This window comes from Neodiprion virginianus, chromosome 6 (assembly GCF_021901495.1).
Source record: "Neodiprion virginianus isolate iyNeoVirg1 chromosome 6, iyNeoVirg1.1, whole genome shotgun sequence".
Classification (NCBI taxonomy): Eukaryota; Metazoa; Arthropoda; class Insecta; order Hymenoptera; family Diprionidae; genus Neodiprion; species Neodiprion virginianus.
In genome coordinates this window covers 3,537,993-3,556,919 of record NC_060882.1, presented here as the reverse complement: position 1 = coordinate 3,556,919, position 18,927 = coordinate 3,537,993, and the positions used below count along the sequence as shown (strand labels likewise).

Sequence of the window (18,927 nt, the reverse complement as noted above, 5' to 3'; positions counted from 1 at the left end):
TGACTTTTATCATTTTTTTTTCGTATCAGTACAATTCATTTTTAACCAGCTATGTTAAAATTATGCACATCTGCAAATCAGTATTAAAATATTACAATTTCATATTTTACAGTATTCGTCCTCTAGCTCCCTCTAAAACAGGTTTTCCTCTTTTTGTCGGTTTTCTTTCATGTAATAATACAATTATTCATTGTGTGACAGTGTGCAGGGGAGAATGAAGAGTTACGTTGTGTAAATGGCGGCTAAAACTGCGGCTGAGCCAAGAAGTCAAGGTGCGAAGTTTAATTACTCAGTCTGTTGCGGTCGCAATACTGTGAAAACAAAAGATTGATTTCTTTCTTGCCACTGTGCAGATAACATTTTTTTAAACGATCGGCGTCACACTTTTTTAACGCACAATTATAGTCAAATAAATGGCCAAGGGTCACAAGGTTCTTCAGCTCTTGTTCATCACGCACACGTTCGGTACGATACAACAGCAATATATGCCCTGTTTAGTTTTGGCTCAAATCTCAATAATTGGGATCTGTACATAGTAGGATCTAGGAATGTTAACTTTACGAGAAAACCATAATAATTTATTATAATACAGCCTCCTGTACACCATGTGACTCAAGGCAGTACAAAACAACACACTATGTACCTCGCTTTCTCTAACGCATTGTAATTACACGCACGAAAATGATTTAGAAAAGAAAAAAAAAATTTTGTATGTAAGGACAAAAAAAAAAAAAGAAATAGAAAATAAATGAACGAACGAACGTCGAAAACGATAATAATAGTAGTGGTAATTAATATTTATAATGTAAACTTGGTTTTGTTTTATTGATGAAAAATGAATATAAGAGGGAGGATGTAATGGTAAGGACAGGGACCGATTACAAGGCAGCATTTTTTTTTAACACGATGCTTAATTACAAATTCTTCAGAATTATTGTTATTTGTTACAACTTTAGTAAAAAGAAAATAATAAGATTTCACTTATTAATGTTGCGAGTAGAGCAGTAGATTGGCGGTGGTTCTCTCAAGTCCCTGTACCCTCCAATCGAACGGGCTATGGGTAAAGGTAATAAGGTAATCTTTTCGTTCCTCTATCCTATACCACTTTACATGTTTTATGTACTATCAATATGTTAAAATACAAATGTCACTCATACAATCTCCGCTCGCATCACTCATACATACAATTTTTAAAATAATTATCATAATCGCGGTATTTTTAATTATTATTATTGTAAATAATCAGGGGAGGGGGATGGTGGTTAGTTATTTGTTCTCCTAGTGGTGTAAGTACGCTCACGCTAAGGTCAATGGTATGTACAGTAGGTGAGGTATGCTTGGGGATATATCAAGGACACGGGGTGATAGACCAGAGTTTCAACTGTGTCCGTTATTCGTCATCCTCTTCACCATCTTCCTCCTCCGCATCCTCCTCGCTGTCGTGTTTCACAGCGATTGCCGGGGCTCCAACGCCAGGTCCCCCGGTCTTCAGTTTCTTTTTGTACGCAGTCATTTCCTGAAAATATGCAGTCGATAATCATCTCTGGTTGTTCGTTCGTTATTTTGATCGGCTTGTCAGTTGTTAAACGGTACTGATCGATCCCGCATTCATGATAATGAACACAGCTGGTAGAAAAACCTGTCTTGTCAAATGTAGTAGCAGTGGTAGTTACAGACAGTATAAAGAGGATTTTTCTGTTGCAGAAAATTTCACGATACATCTATTTTATTTTGACAAAAATACGATTATTGCGGTTGTTCATCTGATTGCTGCATAAATGCTCAATATTCTGGAGACAACGAGAATATCTTGTAATTCGTCAAAGTGAATTAACATTTATACAATGGTTCCACATACCCTTTCATATCGAGCCTTATCCTTCTCTGCCATGGCTTCGTACTTGGATTTCGTTTCAGGCTCTGCATCAGACCACTTCTTTCCTAGCTCCTTGGCAATATCTCCGACTCCATATTCCGGATTCAATGACTTGACCTTACCACGCTCGTCATTGCAGAACCAGAAAAAGGCCGACCTGTGTACCAGGATCAGTGTGAAAACGTAAAAATTGCCGGCAGACATCAATCGATTGGAGATGATGCACTTACTTAACGAATCTAATCCGAATATTTCAAAATTGTGCGACTAGAATGTCGTGTTCTCATTGAAATGAAGAAAAACAAAACGAAACACATATTCGTCATTCTAGGATAAAGGGAGAAAATAAAATCGCGACTTACAATGATCTCTTGGGTGCATTTGGATCTTTGATGTGCTTGCGTTTCTTGCCTCTGCCTGTTTTATTCTCACCCTTGGGTGGAGTGTAATTCTGCATCTCAGCATCATACCTCTTCTTATCTTTCTCAGCCATTTCGTGGAAGCGTTTCTTCTCCTTATCCGACATAGTCTGAAAATTATCATTGCCGTATGAACCTGAATCAAAAGTGCGGTAATACACATAAATACATACATACATATGTATAAAAAAAGAAACAAAAATAAGCTAGCGTGAAATATCGCGCCGATAGATACGCAGTACTGGGAAATTCCTGCACCTGCGTCAACAAGGCAACACAACCGGCAGCCTGGGCAGTTCAGAAGATGCGCTATTTCACGATTTAAAAATGACACGCCGTCGGTGCAAGGAAGTCTGCTAAAATCAAAATTCAAGTGTCGTCGCATGATTACGCGACGTGCCGAATTCATTTGGGATAACTGATGGAGAATAATACCGTTGAAACGAAATGTGAAAGAGAAAAGGAATAGCTGGAATTACAAAGGTACTCATATCTATCAACAGCCAGCGAACGTTATCTATAGATGTTTGTAAGTTGATACTTTGATAGTCAGCAATTGAAAACTGAGTATATCCAACGACGTCGCTATAATCTATCAGACTGATGACTAGATCCGCGAAGGTGCCCACAACAGTATGAGTCACATTGTAATTTAACAATGAATTGAAAGTGATGTGTACAACAATATCGTACGCACACATCGAATAATTATCCATCAATTGGATATAAATCCTCGAGTATACGTATTTCTCGACGATTTAAACTGATTTAAACACAAATGCTCGTATGTCACGTACATGAGCTATTTGTATCAAAGCGAAGTTGTACACGCGCATACATATACACACATATACATATATATTCCCGTATATGTATACTATATACATGTATATTCGGCAAAATTCAAGAATCTATACGTGTGGTGAAACTGCGCGGGCGCGTGCGACGTTATACCTCCTCCCATACCTATAACCCAGCAACCAGCCAGCGAACCAGCCAGCCAGCCAGCCAACCAACCAGCCAGCCAGCCAGCCTTTCTCCGCGTCTCAGCTAAAATCCATAAATATAATAATCTATTTAACCGAAATAAAGAATGGGTATGAATAAGCATAGCCGGCCAAAATAATCCGCTTTAATCAAAGCCGTTACAATTATCGGTCTGAAAATTTTACCGTCATCCAACGCACAGCGTTATTAATATAACGATATATTGAAAGTCGTATTACGTCTTTTAGCCTGTTATATACGAAAGGCGGCGGTATAAAATCAAGGTGCGGAGCCGTCGAGGATGTGGAATGGTCGGGGGAGCGAATGCCGGCCTGGGAAAGACGGGGGAAGGGAAAGGGGAACAAGAACGAGCGGGTGGCGAGGGGGAAACGGAGGAAGAGGGAAAAGAGGGAAGCCGAGGGGTCGAAGTTGGTCGATAGTTGGGGGCAACGGCAACGTCTATGGCGCCCGAGAGCAGCCCCAATCGTTACCGTTTTCCATTGACAAACATGTTTAATTTCATGATTTTTACAGTGAAACGAACATTTGATTCCGAACATCGAAATAGAATAATTCGGCCGATTTATGCTTCCTCTCGTTTCCAATGAATAAATTACCAAATAATTGAAACATCGAACGGACTTCTTCGTTCGTACACCAATTTGTAGAATTTTCAGTCAACAGCCCGACAACCGTTACATGTGTGATACATTTGATGACGTGTCATTGATTAGATTGGGGGGGGGGGAATGAAAAAGATTGGAAGAAAAAAAAAAATTCCATCACCCGTACTACGGGCCTCGACTCGTTCATCAATTGGCTCAAACGAAATTAAACGAAGAATATTTTGACGATTAGTAGCAGTGCACGCGATCGCATATGATTATCGTTAATTTGCCGCTGGTGGGCCTCTTATACCGATTTTAACGACGTTGCTCAAATTTCCAGATAATACGGTGCAAAGACTATAGAAAGGGAGAAAAGATGAGGAACAAGAAGGAGAAAAAAAAAAAAAAATAACCCAACTAGAATGCGAACGAATGATGAAAGAAATTTAAATAGTCTTACACGAAAAGGCAGGTGTTATTTGAACGTTCTGTTCAGTTTTACAGCCGCGCAAGACCCGTACGAAAGATTCGATACAACGAAAACACATTTTATTTTATGTTGGGTATAAATAAGGCGTTAATACCTAGTGTTCGGTGGTTTAATGAACCGAATCGCGATTAGGGAATAATAATAAGCAGGCATAAATTGTAAAGGACTCACCTTCCACCTGAGAGCACACTTTTTGGAAAACTCCTGGAATACGATGTTCTCTTCGGGATGTTTCTTCTTGTGCTCCTGGCGACAAGTCTGTACGAAGAACGCGTACGCAGTCATTCGCCCCCTCGGCTTAGCATCGGCTGCCTTTCCTCTCGGCATTTTTCCTCGCTGTAAGCCCTGCGCGTGATTTTGCAGATTATTTTGCTGTTGTGGTAGCTGCTGTATCTGATGCTGTAAGCAAGGATACCATGCATTTCTTGGATTCGAATAATTTATTTTAACGCTGCGGAAGCGCTCACTGCATTCAACGTTCGCAAATTTATTCTCATACGCATTGACATGAAAGTTTGCGTGTGAAAGTCAATTTTCCTTTTTTCTTTACTCTATTTCTTTTTTTTTTCGTTACTCTTGCAAACTTTTACCTCTCCCAGACACACGCGAGATTCGTCAAAGTAATTGAACCGCTTACGACTATTTTCAGCCTATCCAAGGAACTCGGGAGGGGGGAGTGAATGATAATCAATTTGAAAATGGATCCGCACACTCCGGTATGCACGGTTCCAAATATTCAAAACACAACTGTTGTTCCTGCTGTTCGAAAAGCATCGCACCGCCGAGTTTCAGTTTGATATACAAGTCGTGTACTGGTACAGTCTGAAAAATGCTTACACGAGCTAAAACGAGATTGGCAAATTCCGCAGAAAATAAGCAGAGGTATAATACGTGAGATACCTTATATGTGATGTGCTAGAATATTATTTGAGATGTAAGAAAAATTGAAAAAAAAAAAAAAGATTCAAAAACCGTAAGCACGCGAATACCCGTGATGGTAGAGGAGAGGGGATATGAACATCCTATCCGAAATCGTCCGACGCTAGAAATAATACGTACTGGAAGTGGATAACAAACATGTGTATAACACACGATATCGTCATCGTTATAAAAAATAGAAAAAATATAAGAATCCTAATTTTTCGTCGCACCTTCAATGTTCAGTTTTGCATTTCGTACCGCGAGGTTATCGGAAAACAGTAACCACGAACATTCAACACGCGTATATATAAGTGCTACGCGTGGTCGTAAATTATTGTTCCAACTAGAAATACGAGTGACGAGAATAACCGGAAAATGTAGGGGAAAAATAAAATAAAATTCCTATACCGAAGGCGGCGACAAGTTAACAAAGATCTTGGAATAAACGCGATGGTAAATATTTTCGAACGGAGGATAAGTTCGTTGAACCATTTATTGATTTGTTTATTCATTCTTATTTTCTCGCATTTCACCATAAGCTAATAATACGTTGTATAAATGCGTAAGTTTACGCCATATTTATATACGCATACGGACATGTTTTCTAGTAACCACTGTGCGCTTGTTAAATTTAGGCGTTGGTTTGTCAACAGATGTATGTGTGTACCCTGGATCGTTACGTCATCGCTCGCCACGTTGCATATTTATATTAATCGTTTCTTCGACGATATATACCGAACAATAAAAAAAAAAAGAAAAAAGAAAGAAAGAAAGAAAATAAAATTATTAATATACATACACGTTATAGACGTGGAATATAATATTGCCTGCGTTTTAAATTTTGCCACTTATTCTGTTTCACGTTATTTAATATCATTTTTATCTGTTCTTCACCGGTTTATTCGACGACCTCTCGAAATTATTTATATCATCACGAAAAGTTATTCTAAACCAGGTATAAGTGTAAGAAATCATTGCGTAATACATATATATATATATAGACATATGATACGTATAATACATGTGCGTTATGCATGTACGTATCAAAACGCATAGCATGCGCGGGCGTTGCGTATTAATTAAGATTCTGTGAATCATTTCCATTCGCTAGTTTCGTGGAAGCAAGAATGGCGATAATATTTACTCAAAATATTGAACGCTCATTCGTAATGAACGGCAAAGACAGTACAAGACTACGCTCGGTACAGGCTATCAAATAACACCATGGTGTCACGATACACACGTCCGTCAAGTAGCGTTGATCTACTCGACACGCGATACGTCACCGTTGCTACGTAAACAGATTAATAATAATCCCTAAATTCCAAAATGAAAGCCTAAAATTCCGTGGATGAAATCTCGAGAAAGAATCAACACTCTCCGTTATTTTATCGTCGTAAAATTGTTACGATAAATTTTTAGAAATAAATTGTGAAATCATTCCTCAAACAGACATGACACGGCAAATGGGTGTAAAATTAAACTTCTCTAACCGTAGACGGGGTAAACATTAGTAATATTATGTGGCAAGATGGTATAAAAAGAACGAGCGTCTAAAAATGGATTCCTAATTAAGACTCAACTCGAGAGTCAAGCAAACGGTAATAATCGACTCAAAATTCAACAATCAGAATTAATGATCAAACATTGCGACTCCGTCGAACCGAAATTGTTCAATCTATCGAGCTGTAATTATTAATTGGCATTCGCATTTCGTTAGAACGGCAACGTTATTAATTTTCACATGCCACCATCCCGCACCGCTGTTTATTGCTGTTACGTCAAAATTTTTCTAACAACCGGAATGCCTGCGCGTCCATGATGCAATTCTCGTTTACTTTACCCCTCTCTCTCTGTCTCTCTCTCGCTCTCTCTCGCTCAGCCGCTCTCACGCTCTCTCACTCACTCTCGCTCGTCATTTTTCTCCATCCTCGTCTTTCTCGTGTATCTGGCTTGACCCCGGCGCGGATAGGTCGAAGTGAGATTTTAAAAAGAAAAAAGTGCCGTATAAAACAAAGCTTCTCGCAAAGAAGCATTAACAATAGTATCAGTAAATAAATTTTGACACCATTTACTTTTTGCACTTGTTCGTTATTCGTGGTAGAATCTTAATTTTTAATTTCTCATTTACTTCGCGCATAAATCACACCACCGGTCGTGACATTAAACCAGCCGAGCTGCTATTGATCAAAGCATTACCGCGTCCGCACACAACACTCTGCGGAACACTTGAAAAATAATGATCAATTCCTGTAATCTTGAAAAGTGATTTAAGTCGGATAAAATTGTCAAATCGAAAGAATATTGGAGAAATTATTAATCGACTCCCGGTTTAAGTCGTAGTAGCCAGAGAAACAAAGAAAACCAATATAAATGAGTATAACCGTACTAATAAGACGATTTATCAATTCAGCATCGGGTCAATAAACTTTACCCCGCCCAAAGGATAGAGAAGAAGAATCGAGTCGAGATAAATCCGCTAGTGATTTTTCTCAATACAATAAATGCAATACACGCAAATGTCCATTTCGCTCCGTGCTTCGCGCAGGGTAACAGTGTATGATAAATTATCTCCCGACGTAGAAATAAATCGCCAACATTTTTTTTTTTTTTCTTTTCTTTTTATGTAATAATTCTTCAAAGAGGCGAAATGGACGCACGTCGCAACGTTCGCACCAAAGGCACACCCGATGCACAACGAAGCGTAAATACTTTCAACAAAAGAGAATTAGAATAAAAACTGAAAGAAACACGAACAGTTTTTACTTCACGCACACGGTTCTATACCTACTCTCCCGCGGGCGACAAAATTTTATGGCTACGCCTTAAAACTTGATGGGGCAAAATGGACGATATGAAGGGGGGGAAAAAAAAAAAAGAAGGAACTTAAAAAAAACCAACTACCGTCTACCGCCGCCATTGCTAGACCTCCGCAATGCAAGAAAAAGTAAAGCAATAACGTCGTCCTAGAACAACAACGAGAACATTAAGAAGGACACGTCGAATTAAAGAAGGGAAAGAACAAGTTCGAAACGCATAACGCGACACATACGAAATAGTATGTACGTATACCACAAAGTGGAATTTTCTCCTCTTCAACGACCGCGTTTGTCCGCCTTTGTACATACGGACGTAAAATAGTGAAGCTGCGATGACGGCGTGGCGAAAGAATTAACATTGAACGTGTACAATCGCAACGCCCGTTAGTCGTCGTCGTCGCGGTTCACGGAATAAAACAAGGGTGTTGGGAGTAGAGGCTTTCGGATGAACAAAAGTTGAATATAAAATAAGACTAAAGGTAAAAAATAAAAAATGAAAAATAATAGTCGGAAAAAATGCGATAGACTCGGAATGAAAAGGGGTTGCTGTTCGTTCGATCGGTAACATACCGGGGACATAATGGGGGGCGTGGAAGCTTGCGTAGTAATAGGCGATAGGTGTTGCTGTTGCTGCTGCTGTTGAAGCTGTTGTTGATGAAGATTATTTTGCGATGCCTCCATAACGCTGCCGGGATACCACCACTGAACACTGGGGGGTGCCCCGGGTCCGCCGGCACCTCCACCAGCACCCCCAAGCCTGTAATCGTAACCCCCCCGCATGCAGGATCCGACAGGCGCCGACGTCGAAACGGTCGACTGAGTGCCGGTAGTTGCCGGATTTTGGAAGCTGGAGGCCATCTTGTAGGAGAAAAGTTGCTGAGTGGCGGCAACCGCCGCCGTACTTCTAACGATGTCCTGATGATGCTGGGATAACTGTTGTTGCTGCTGTTGTTGCTGCTGTTGCTGCTGCTGCTGCTGCTGCTGCTGTTGCTGCTGCTGCTGTTGCTGCTGCTGGTTGATCAAGTGCTGATGGTGTTGCTGCATGGTTTGCTGCTGTTGTTCGGCCGATACGGCGTTAAGACCGCCTGGCCACCATACCGCTCCACCGGATCCATCCTCTCGCGTACCCGGGGACGCCGTGCCCCATCCACCGCCGACGCGGTGGTGTTCCGACATGTCACACACGTCCGTCTGTCACTTTATCTCCGGCGTTTGGGGAATTGCACACACACGAGAGATACACGGCTCACACGCACACACTCTCTCTCCTCCTCGTCGTCGTCGTCGTCGTCGTCGTCGTCGTTGTCGTCGTCTTCGTCGTCGTTGTCGTCCTCGTCGTGTACGCCACGCAGCAAGGCAAAGGCAACGCGGACACGCACGCACGCACGCACACACACTCGCTCGCTCACGCACTCATTCGTACGTCGAGCGAGTACCGCGCGCGCGCCTGCCAAACGTATGTACGTATCCCTCCTGTGTATCTCTGCCTCTCCCTCTCTCTTTGCCTCTCTTTCTCTCTCGCTCTCACACTCTCTCTCTCTCTCTCTCTCTCTCACGATAATGTATTTCACGTATCTCCGTGTGTGCGAGCGTACGTATCTAACTCTCTACGTCCGTGTGCGTCTCGAGTCCGGCTTCCTTGTGTGTCCGTGTTGTATGCGCGCGCGCGCGCTTCTCTGCAAATACGTATATATGTAAACGCGCGTGTGTCTGTATGTGTGAATGAATATATATATATTTATATATTGTACACACACGCATATATATATATATATATATGTGTCTATATCTGCGAACGTATGTATTTTACAACGTTTCTGCTCCCTCTGTACAACAACGCCTTGTCGTGTCCCCGTGTGCGTACGTACGTTATTACGGGCAAAGGTATATAGCGTCTATGCCAAGGCACACACTGTCACACTGCGAAAGAACGAACGAACGAGGGAACAACGTTTCGTCGACGGCGTCTGGCCGCTGCTGCCTCGTTATTCGTCCACTGCGTCCCGCGCACAACAAAACACACCAAATGGGTTACAACACAAGGCTGCGAAGGGGAAAGAAATTCACCCTTTACTTTGTACACCGGGTTTCGAAAAGTTGTATTATAATATATACGTGAATCGTGTGAATATATGCATATACATACATATATATGTATGACTGTATGTATATAATATATGTGTATGTGTATATATATATACAGACACACACACAGACACACAGGCGCACGCACACACACGCACACGAGGTACAGAATTTTTTTATCGCAAGTGTAAACAACGTTTACCGAAGTTCGATGAAAAATAGAAGAATAGATGTAGAAACTTGGAACACACTTCGTAGATTTTTCACCTCTGGATGCGAAAAAAACCGACGGGTTCAAACCAGTAAACGCGAACGGAAACGAAACGAAACGGAAACTAAAAACCAAAACGTGAAACTAAGCAACGCCGATCTGGTCGTGTAACACGCGTTCGCGTCTAACCCCTCTGCACACACACTATGTGGTTATATATCGATATATCGTTGGTTTTTGGTTGGTTAAAGGCGGCGAATCCGGCGGTGGCGGCGACGGTTACGCGTTCGACGCGCGATACCACGTAGGTAGAGGAAGAGAAGGTAGAGAGGACGAAGGTACGTTACTTGGGATGCGGTCTACTCGACGCTACGCTTGCCGTTCGTTAGCTCCGCGTTCGGTGGGAAGGAGAGGTAGGGGCGGCTAAGGGGAACGAGGGGAATGCCCGGGGTGGAGAAGGGGGGACATCGCACCGTTCTCCGCCGCTCTCTCTCTCCCGCTCCCAGCGCGCCCGCCCTCTCTCGCCGGCTCGGTCTATACTCAGCCGCCACGCCGCCACCTCCTCCTTCTCCTCCCCCCTCCGCCGCGGCCCCTAGCCTCCGACGCCGCCTCGCCGAACAACTACGTACGCAACTAAACTTACACGTATATTACACGCACACGCTGCTGATACACACTACTATTGCTGCTGCTACTACTACTACTACTGCTGCTACTACTACTCACACTACCAACGCAATTACTTTGCTACGCCGTTGCGACGTCGTCTGTCCTCCTCTTGAGCCGCGTATGTATATACGTTGAACACTGCAGCGCGACTGTGGCGCAGAAAGACAGAGAGAGAGAGAGAGATAGAGAGAGATATGGGGAGAGAAAAACTTTTCTTCGACTCTTTTTCCCCCTCGTTTCTTTGCCGTTGGAAAATTCTAGCCACGCAAGGCAGCGGGAGAGAAACGTACGACGGGCGCGTTGACGTTGCCGTAAATCCGGCTGGTTTAGAAGAAACGCGGTAAATGACGAGGGAGTAGAAACGAAATAAAATTTATTCTCTTTGTCTCTCTCTCTCTCTCACGCTAGCGACCAACCGGCGGCACCTATTACGCGCGTATACACGGGACGAGAAACTCGCACACAAACGAACCGGCGTCGGGCTTGAGCGTGTGTGTCGGGGACGCGGCGTTGTCAAGTCGAGCTTTCACTAGCCGGTACGCGTACGCCGCCCGACGCTCACAAAGGAAAATCCTACCAGCCAACCCGAGTGCTGGAAATCCAGGGTAGGGATGCCCGGAGCCTGCCACCACGGCTCGGGCAACGCTGCCTGCCTTCCTTCTTTCTGCCGATCGAGAGCGTCTAACCGCCGGTGGTAGAGGGGCTGAACCCTTCTCTACCCTTGAAACTCGAGGTCAAATTTTAGGCAGAGATTTCTTACCATATTTTTACTTACTTTCTTTTTACTATAGTTTTATTTTTATTTTTTTTTATACCGTTAATTCGCCCCCTTCCTACTCTGTTTCGACGTTGGCTTGTTTGGCTATTAATGAAAAATATCACGAGTATCCGCGCGAAGCGAGTTGAGAAGAGAACCGAGGATACGAGTACGAAGTGTGCGTTGTACGCTGCCTGGTTGTACGGCCATCGCTCGATTGCGCGTATTTGAAACTGGCAACGCGCGAGCAGATATGAAAATTGAGGATTGAAAAATTCTGTCGTTGTTTTTTTCTTTTCTTTTTCTTATTTTTTTTTTTTTCCGTTTGTTAAAACGGATCGAAACCGAGTGTAGCACATGCGTGTGTAAAATTCGGCTGGGTGTACCGGGTCGGAGCGAGTCAGAGGCAGCACGAATCGAAGAGAGAGGAGAGAACCGAACCGGGTCCGGGTCAATAAGACGCGGAGAGGCAAGCGGGCGCCGCGCATTCCCAGGGCCAGCAGCAGCGGCAGAAGGCAAGAGGGAGAGAGGAAGGGGGAGAGAAGAAGAGAGAGGTGGAACCCGGGGTTCGTTCGTTCCGTTTCGGTGTCGTTGGCGTCCATTCGCCCGAAAATGTACGATCCCTGCCGATTCTAGCCGAGGAGAGAAACGCGAGGCGCGCGCATCCGCGTTCACACGAACGCCTAGCGCTGATCTAGCCAACCCTTCGCCCTGCTTCGGTGCCGCCATGCTGCGGCGTCCCTTCTTCTCCCGACGAAATGCTATGCTAGGAAACAGGGTATAGGGTTCGGGCAAGGATACGTGCGCACGTATACCGCGTTCGACGAAACAGCGATACTTTTTAACTCGACTTTACGAGCTAATGGAGGGGCGACGGGAGGAGAGACGTCGAAAATTAAGGGCGGGGGGCATGTCGGGGAGAATCGCAATCGCGTTGATTTTCGAATTATAGACTTATTACTAATGGAATTTTTGATAAGGTACACACGTACGCTCGCATATACTGTGGAAAGGAATAGAACTATAACGGTACAAACGCTGGTGTTGCGGAAAAAATTTGATGGGAATCGACACCGTAGGGCAAGGGTTAATTTAAAAATGTCTTCTATTGTTCGACGTGATACGTGCTCAGTCGGTAAGTATAATTAAGCACGCGACGATGACGTTTCGTGCAAGGTTGCGGGGTTGAGCCGTTTGTATCGCCTGGTTTTTCCACGCGTAGATATAGTTTCCGCATTTTAACGTACATATCGAAAAATATTAATTGTAAGAAGGGTACGCCGTTAAAAGCTCGAGGTGCTCACGTTGCGTATTGCGGGATTACAGATACGAAGAACCGAACCGACATGGTCCGCGAAAAAATAATGGTACGAATTACCGAAAAATTCAATGAAATGTGAAAGCGATTATCAAAGCGTGCACGGGAAATAACGGAACGCAGTCACATTGTCCGGTGATTGGTGTTCGAAGAAAAACGCATCGTGGTACTCGGAAAATTTCTGGGAACTAACAATGTTTCGTAAAGATACAATGCCTGGTTTATACCTGGTTAAGTTTCCTCACATCCTAACGCCGGTTTCCCCAGGGTTCCTTTCGGGAACTCACAGTGGCAACGTTGTGGATCACGGATCGCAGGTGCTACCTACGGAAACCTACACTTATACCGTTGCCCAAGCGAACCCGACAGAAAGAGTGAGCGAGAGAGGAGAGGAAGCGAACACGCGTTGTTCAAAAATTACTCGGCCAACCGGGACCCAACGGACTGAGCCACATGTTCCAGACCGTCTCTATCCCGCGTTTTTAGAGTTGATTCAATTGAAAAAAAAAAAAACAAAACGGCGCCGACATACCTCGCAGTCTCCAGCAATTTTAAAAAACACCTATCGCGCAGTTTGAATATAAAATGTATTGCGGATTACGCCGAAACGTAGAGGTTTTGTTGCTGTTTGTTTTTTTTTTTCCTTTTCTTAATAAAAAATAAATTCCTTTTTTCCAATTCGCCTGCGATTGCACGGGCATCGATTCCTCCTTTGTTTCATTTTCAAACTATCGTTGTCCGTCTTCGTCCGTCGGGGAAACGAACCGTGCATGTACGTACAACGGGTGAAAAAGATAAGAAAAAAAAAATAAAAATACATTCCAATGTCAGTGTGATTCACTTACTCACGTAAACGTAAATCAGGTCTTCTTTTCTCAATAAGATTCCTCGTAACGTAAAAATTCTCAAGTTAATTATTTTAGAGCGTAGCGCAGAGAATAAATGGGGGGGGGGGGGGGCCCGATATGCATATATGTGCAAATGCAGTTGAACGTTGATGCTTTGTGTTCAAAATTTGTATCAACAGGTAGATACATTAACGCTTCTACAGATAAGACAAGAGACGTACGTCAACGGCACGACGACGCATTGGCGACAAAAACATTGTCCTCGGTAAGTGTTAAAACTTGGGTTTTGTTCCGGTATCGTGATAACTAATGACGGGAGAAGTTCCGAGTACATCCTACAGAAAACATTTCTTACGGGCTACTTGGGGATATATTTATTCGCCGAAGCGGATTTCCGAGGGTGAAAAATGAAGAAAATAAATCGCTTACTTCGACACGTAGAAATATAAATTCACCTTTTGCCAAAGCTGTGCAGTACAGCCTTATTGTACGAACGCACACTCGGAAACACCTAACACCCTTTGTTTTATTCAAATAGAAATACACAGGTGAAGTAAATAAACCGAAGTCTCGTTTGTAACCAATCGGATCCACCTTATCTGCTGTGTACGTATATCGTACATATACTCGTGTGGTGAAAAAACATGACTGATTTGAAAATAGAACGATTGAAAATCGTCGCGACCGATATCGTTGTTCATTATACGTTCGTTTATTCATTTTTCAATTTTTTCACTAACTGGACCTGAAGTAGAGACGATTATCGGGATTGCTGAGAGCAAAAAATACCACCAGAATGTAACCGTGACTCGGGCAAATTCTCTACTCCGTGCATTTAACAACGAAAAACTTTCTGTTCGTGGCTATGGATAATTCAATATTTCACAGACTGGTAGCTCGAAGAATACGATAGAGAAGCGAATAGAAATAAATTATGTTTTCAGCTTGGTTATCGGCGAACTTGGCATTATATCAAAGGCGTATTACGAATATCATTTAGCTGTAAGAGGTCTCTTTTATTTCTGTAGAACGAACCCCGAGTCTTTTCGTTGTATATAAAGGCGGTGGCTTTGATTAAGACGAGCTAATCGGAGTAATGTTGTTCATTCTCACCTACAAAACGTCGTTTGAAGCTGACGAATCACACTACTAATCCAATCAATATACAAAAATACAATGCTTTTACAGAGCTAATAAAAATACACGCAAATCTGAATACTAGCTGACAATACGCAGTCATGACCGTTGATTTGCGAAGGGATTTCGATTCTGCTGTTGGCGTTGATCAATGAAAATTTAGGGAATTGTTTGTCACGAAGAATCATTTTTATCGGTGGGAAAATCTCAGAACGCATGTAGCACATACTTGTGAAATCTGTAATATCGGAGCATTGGAACGTAGATTGAAAAAAAAGAATTCAATTTGTTCGTACACGCGAATCGCGGTTTGAATAGTTTTACGAAATTGGGAGTCCGAGTAATTACGCATTGCTGAAAACATTGAACGGAGTTGTGAAAGCATTACGCGTACGCCACATCCTGTAAATCCATACAGTCAAAAAGATGATTCAAATTCAACTCGGGTATTGAATTTTGCGGTTAAAGTTCCACAACTTCTAAAAAAAACCGCAAATTAATGGCCGCGCAAGAGGCGCACGCGCGCCATACGCGAAGCATGTATAGAATGTTCGTATCGACATACTTGAACGGAACAAATACAATGACCTAGGGTGACTCGAATGCGTAGCAAAATTACAATGAATTCTAACGTTCGTCAAACCTCGCGAAATGCGTGAAATAATGTTCGATTAATTTTCGAATCACTAGCCCGGTCGAATTTATCTCACGACCAACGTAGTACGGCAAGGTTTCGTTCGTTCGTCGTCGATTCGTCCGTTCCACGAATTTGATTGGACAATCGCGGCACATGGCGGACGAATTCGGGCTCTGTCGACAATTTCCGGCATGCGAACGCCAGGACACGAACTTGTCGAGAGACCAGAATCGAAAGGAAGTGAGATATATAGTTTAAAAAATAAAAAAATAAAAAAAAATGACACACACACACACACATATGTATATATATTTGTATTATACAACATGTAATTGTTCGAACAGAAAATGAGAAAAGAAAAAACAACGAAATTGTTGCGAAAGAGCACGGAATCGAAATTGCGCTTGTTAAAACACTGAAATTGATGACGAAGACAATTATATTTGTGTCCCTACCTTTCGTTATTTATCTAAATTGACTTATTGTTTTTCACATTTGCATCGTTCGTGTATTTCCCAGTATTTTCTATTTCCTTTTCTTTCTTTCTTTCCTCTTTTAACAACTATTTTTTACCTCTGATCTCTGTACGAAATGCGCTATCATCTGTGTCGTACGTGAAATATATATACGTGTGCATACACGTGGTTTATCGTTTACGCATGTACCATGTTATTTTTTATGATTATTTTATTATTCGTTTCTCTGTCGTCTTTCTTTTTGCCTCTCTTTTACCTCACGCGCACTCAAACCTTCAACTGCAATTAGTTCGCTTTTACTACAGCGCGGCGACAACAACAATAAACCCCGACGAACGTCACACGATTTATTAGAAATGGCTGCCGCCAGGCTTCGCTCGGCTCGAAGTCTTTCCTCAAGATGGCAGCAGCTGTACGAAGCGAACTAAAGAGCCGAGCTGCGCCAGGCACGGAACGTGCACGCACCTTCGTACGTGTGTGTATTTAACGCGTAAGATACGCGCGCGTATGGCCGTGTGTCTCGTATGCACACATGTATAAACGAAAAGTGCTGCGTTGCGCTAGCGCAGCAACGAACGGTGCGCACCGGCGTACATACATACATGTTTCATCGTACACAGGCAGGCAAGGTTACGTAGCTCCTTACAGGCTTACCAGAAACGACTGTTTATGATTTTCAGAGATAGCTTATTACCGGTGAGCGAGGAAAAAGACGTGCTTTTTATTCGGGACACTGTAATTGATTTTACGCGAGGAATACAAAAAGATGGTCGCCATTCAACGCCTTAACATTTTATAATGCTACAGTCGGTTTCAAAAACGATGCAAAACATGTTTATCAACTTTTATAGAAAGAGAATTTTCCACAGTTTTCGTATACGTTGAGATAGTGGCGACGGGTATTTTTGATAAGACTATTTAAATACTATATCAAATAATAATTTTAAGCTCGATAATTTTTAACGGATCCAGGCAAGATTAGGCGACATCTTCGGAGAAGAAAACTTTTACGACAATACTTTGCCAAGTTAATTGCCTGTGCAATGGTTGTTATTCCAGTGTTTTATAGTTGCTTGTAAGAAGGACGTTATAATGCAACGAAGTTCTTTTTCCTCTCTTCGCTTTCTTGTTTGGATGTAATCCAATGTCACAATTACGAAACTCTCGCATGTGCGAGAGAGATATAAATTTGCATATGACACATTCAGCGAGTAAATTCACAAGTTATTGGAAGAACGGACATGTTTACATATATGACAATATATATATATACACGTATGAGACAGATCTAGATTGTGGTTGCCTTGATCAAATGATGCATTCTTTTTGTGTTTAAAGTAAAACTACAGATATCATTACAAAAATCATCGAAACAAATTACACTCTTTCGGCGATGGAATGTCGAGACGGAGACGTCTACATTGGTTTCAAAAAAACAAAAACAAAACACACATGGAAAGAGATGTCGAGGTAGTATCATTAACGAAATTCGACAAAGAAATAAAACTGAAAACCAAACGTTCGATCGTTTTCGATTGTGTAAATAACAAAAAAAAAAAAAATAATCCAAATCCAAAATTCGAATTTTATTGATTCGTGTACAAGACGGCGTTATACGTCAGAGATATAAAAAAGAACACCGTTACGCGAGTATAGTAAATATCGAAGCAACGTAACGTCGAAAGCAGCAATCGGTATCACGTAATAAGTTCGAAAAGGAATCTAAAAAGTACAAGAATTTTATACCGACGAAAAATTTCCGCTCTCGGTTTTGAGCTTAGGAATTTGTAGGGTAAGCAAAATTGTCAGAGAGGTGAGGAGGAGCGAAGAGGAATCGAAAGCCGAGAGAGACCGCAGAAGGAAAATAAAAAATTCATATTCAGAATGTACAGCGGCAGCTTAGCGTGCAGCTTGCATACAGAGACGCGTTTATGATACGAACGGTATACATTGATTGCATCTCGGTTCCCCCTAGAGCCTCTCATAGCGCAGAGGCCAGGAGGAGCTACTTGTTCACGTCTCGTCTCGTCTCGTCTCGTCTTTTCTTTTCTCTTTCCTTCCCTTCCCTTCCCGCCTGACGGTCCTCCTTGCCGACCGCCTAGTCATTCGTTTAGCTAGTAATAAGATCGCATCACGATGCAATACGCGACGACAATGGAGTTTATCCTACGTCGCATGCAGCGCGGATATGAAGAAAACAACGAGTCCGCGATGCTAGGCAGGTCTGGCGTAATCAGCCGCCCTGTACAAGTTTGACAGAGGCGGTGATGCCGCCGTAGTAATTCGCCCGCAGGCGGGAAAACCTAGTTAACCGAAATTACGATGAAGGCGGCGTTATTTGCGAAATTGATGACTGAAAGTGGGTCTCGATTTTGTTAAATCACACATCCACGTGAGGTTATTCGAGATATTCCGGTCGCGTGATCGGGGAGCATCGTACGCTTATTTTGCGAGTATACGACGGCACGTATAAGACTGTATATGCCAATGCATAGCGTAAGCAGCTAAATGGATTCAGGGTACGCGGAGCACGTAGCCTTGGCAGCTCGATTTAACAATAACGATACGCCTGCGAGGTTATTTCTATTCGATAATTAAAATGGTCGATGAAAATCCGATTTTTTCTCACGTCGCGATATAGGATTTCAGCTACGTGGAAGAGGCGAGAC

General features: G+C 42.6%; 1 protein-coding gene across 2 annotated transcripts; it reads right to left on the bottom strand.

Annotated features, from left to right (window-relative positions):
• Positions 1-910: 910 nt before the first annotated feature.
• LOC124306795 (high mobility group protein DSP1-like) lies at positions 911-10,785 on the bottom strand. 2 transcript variants are annotated; one of them, XM_046767820.1, is made up of 6 exons: positions 10,408-10,785; positions 8,691-9,796; positions 4,552-4,779; positions 2,239-2,405; positions 1,859-2,033; positions 911-1,516 (listed from the first exon to the last, which is right to left on the bottom strand). In XM_046767820.1, exons 2-6 carry the CDS (start codon positions 9,294-9,296, stop codon positions 1,391-1,393), a joined length of 1,302 nt encoding a protein of 433 aa, XP_046623776.1. In that variant the 5' UTR covers positions 9,297-9,796; positions 10,408-10,785; the 3' UTR covers positions 911-1,390. The 2 variants fall into 2 exon arrangements, with proteins under 2 accessions (XP_046623776.1, XP_046623777.1); XM_046767821.1 differs by having other exon boundaries at positions 4,552-4,725.
• Between the last annotated feature and the right edge of the window lie 8,142 nt (positions 10,786-18,927).

Bases quoted from the DNA above. Each gene is read 5' to 3' on its own strand.
- LOC124306795 (XM_046767820.1), bottom strand. From the start codon at position 9,296: ATGTCGGAACACCACCGCGTCGGCGGTGGATGGGGCACGGCGTCCCCG. The intron at 4,780-8,690 runs GTATGTTACCGA...CCTTGCTTACAG, and splicing joins CGCCCCCCATTATGTCCCCG to CATCAGATACAGCAGCTACC. The intron at 2,034-2,238 runs GTAAGTCGCGAT...CCTGGTACACAG, and splicing joins AATGCACCCAAGAGATCATT to GTCGGCCTTTTTCTGGTTCT.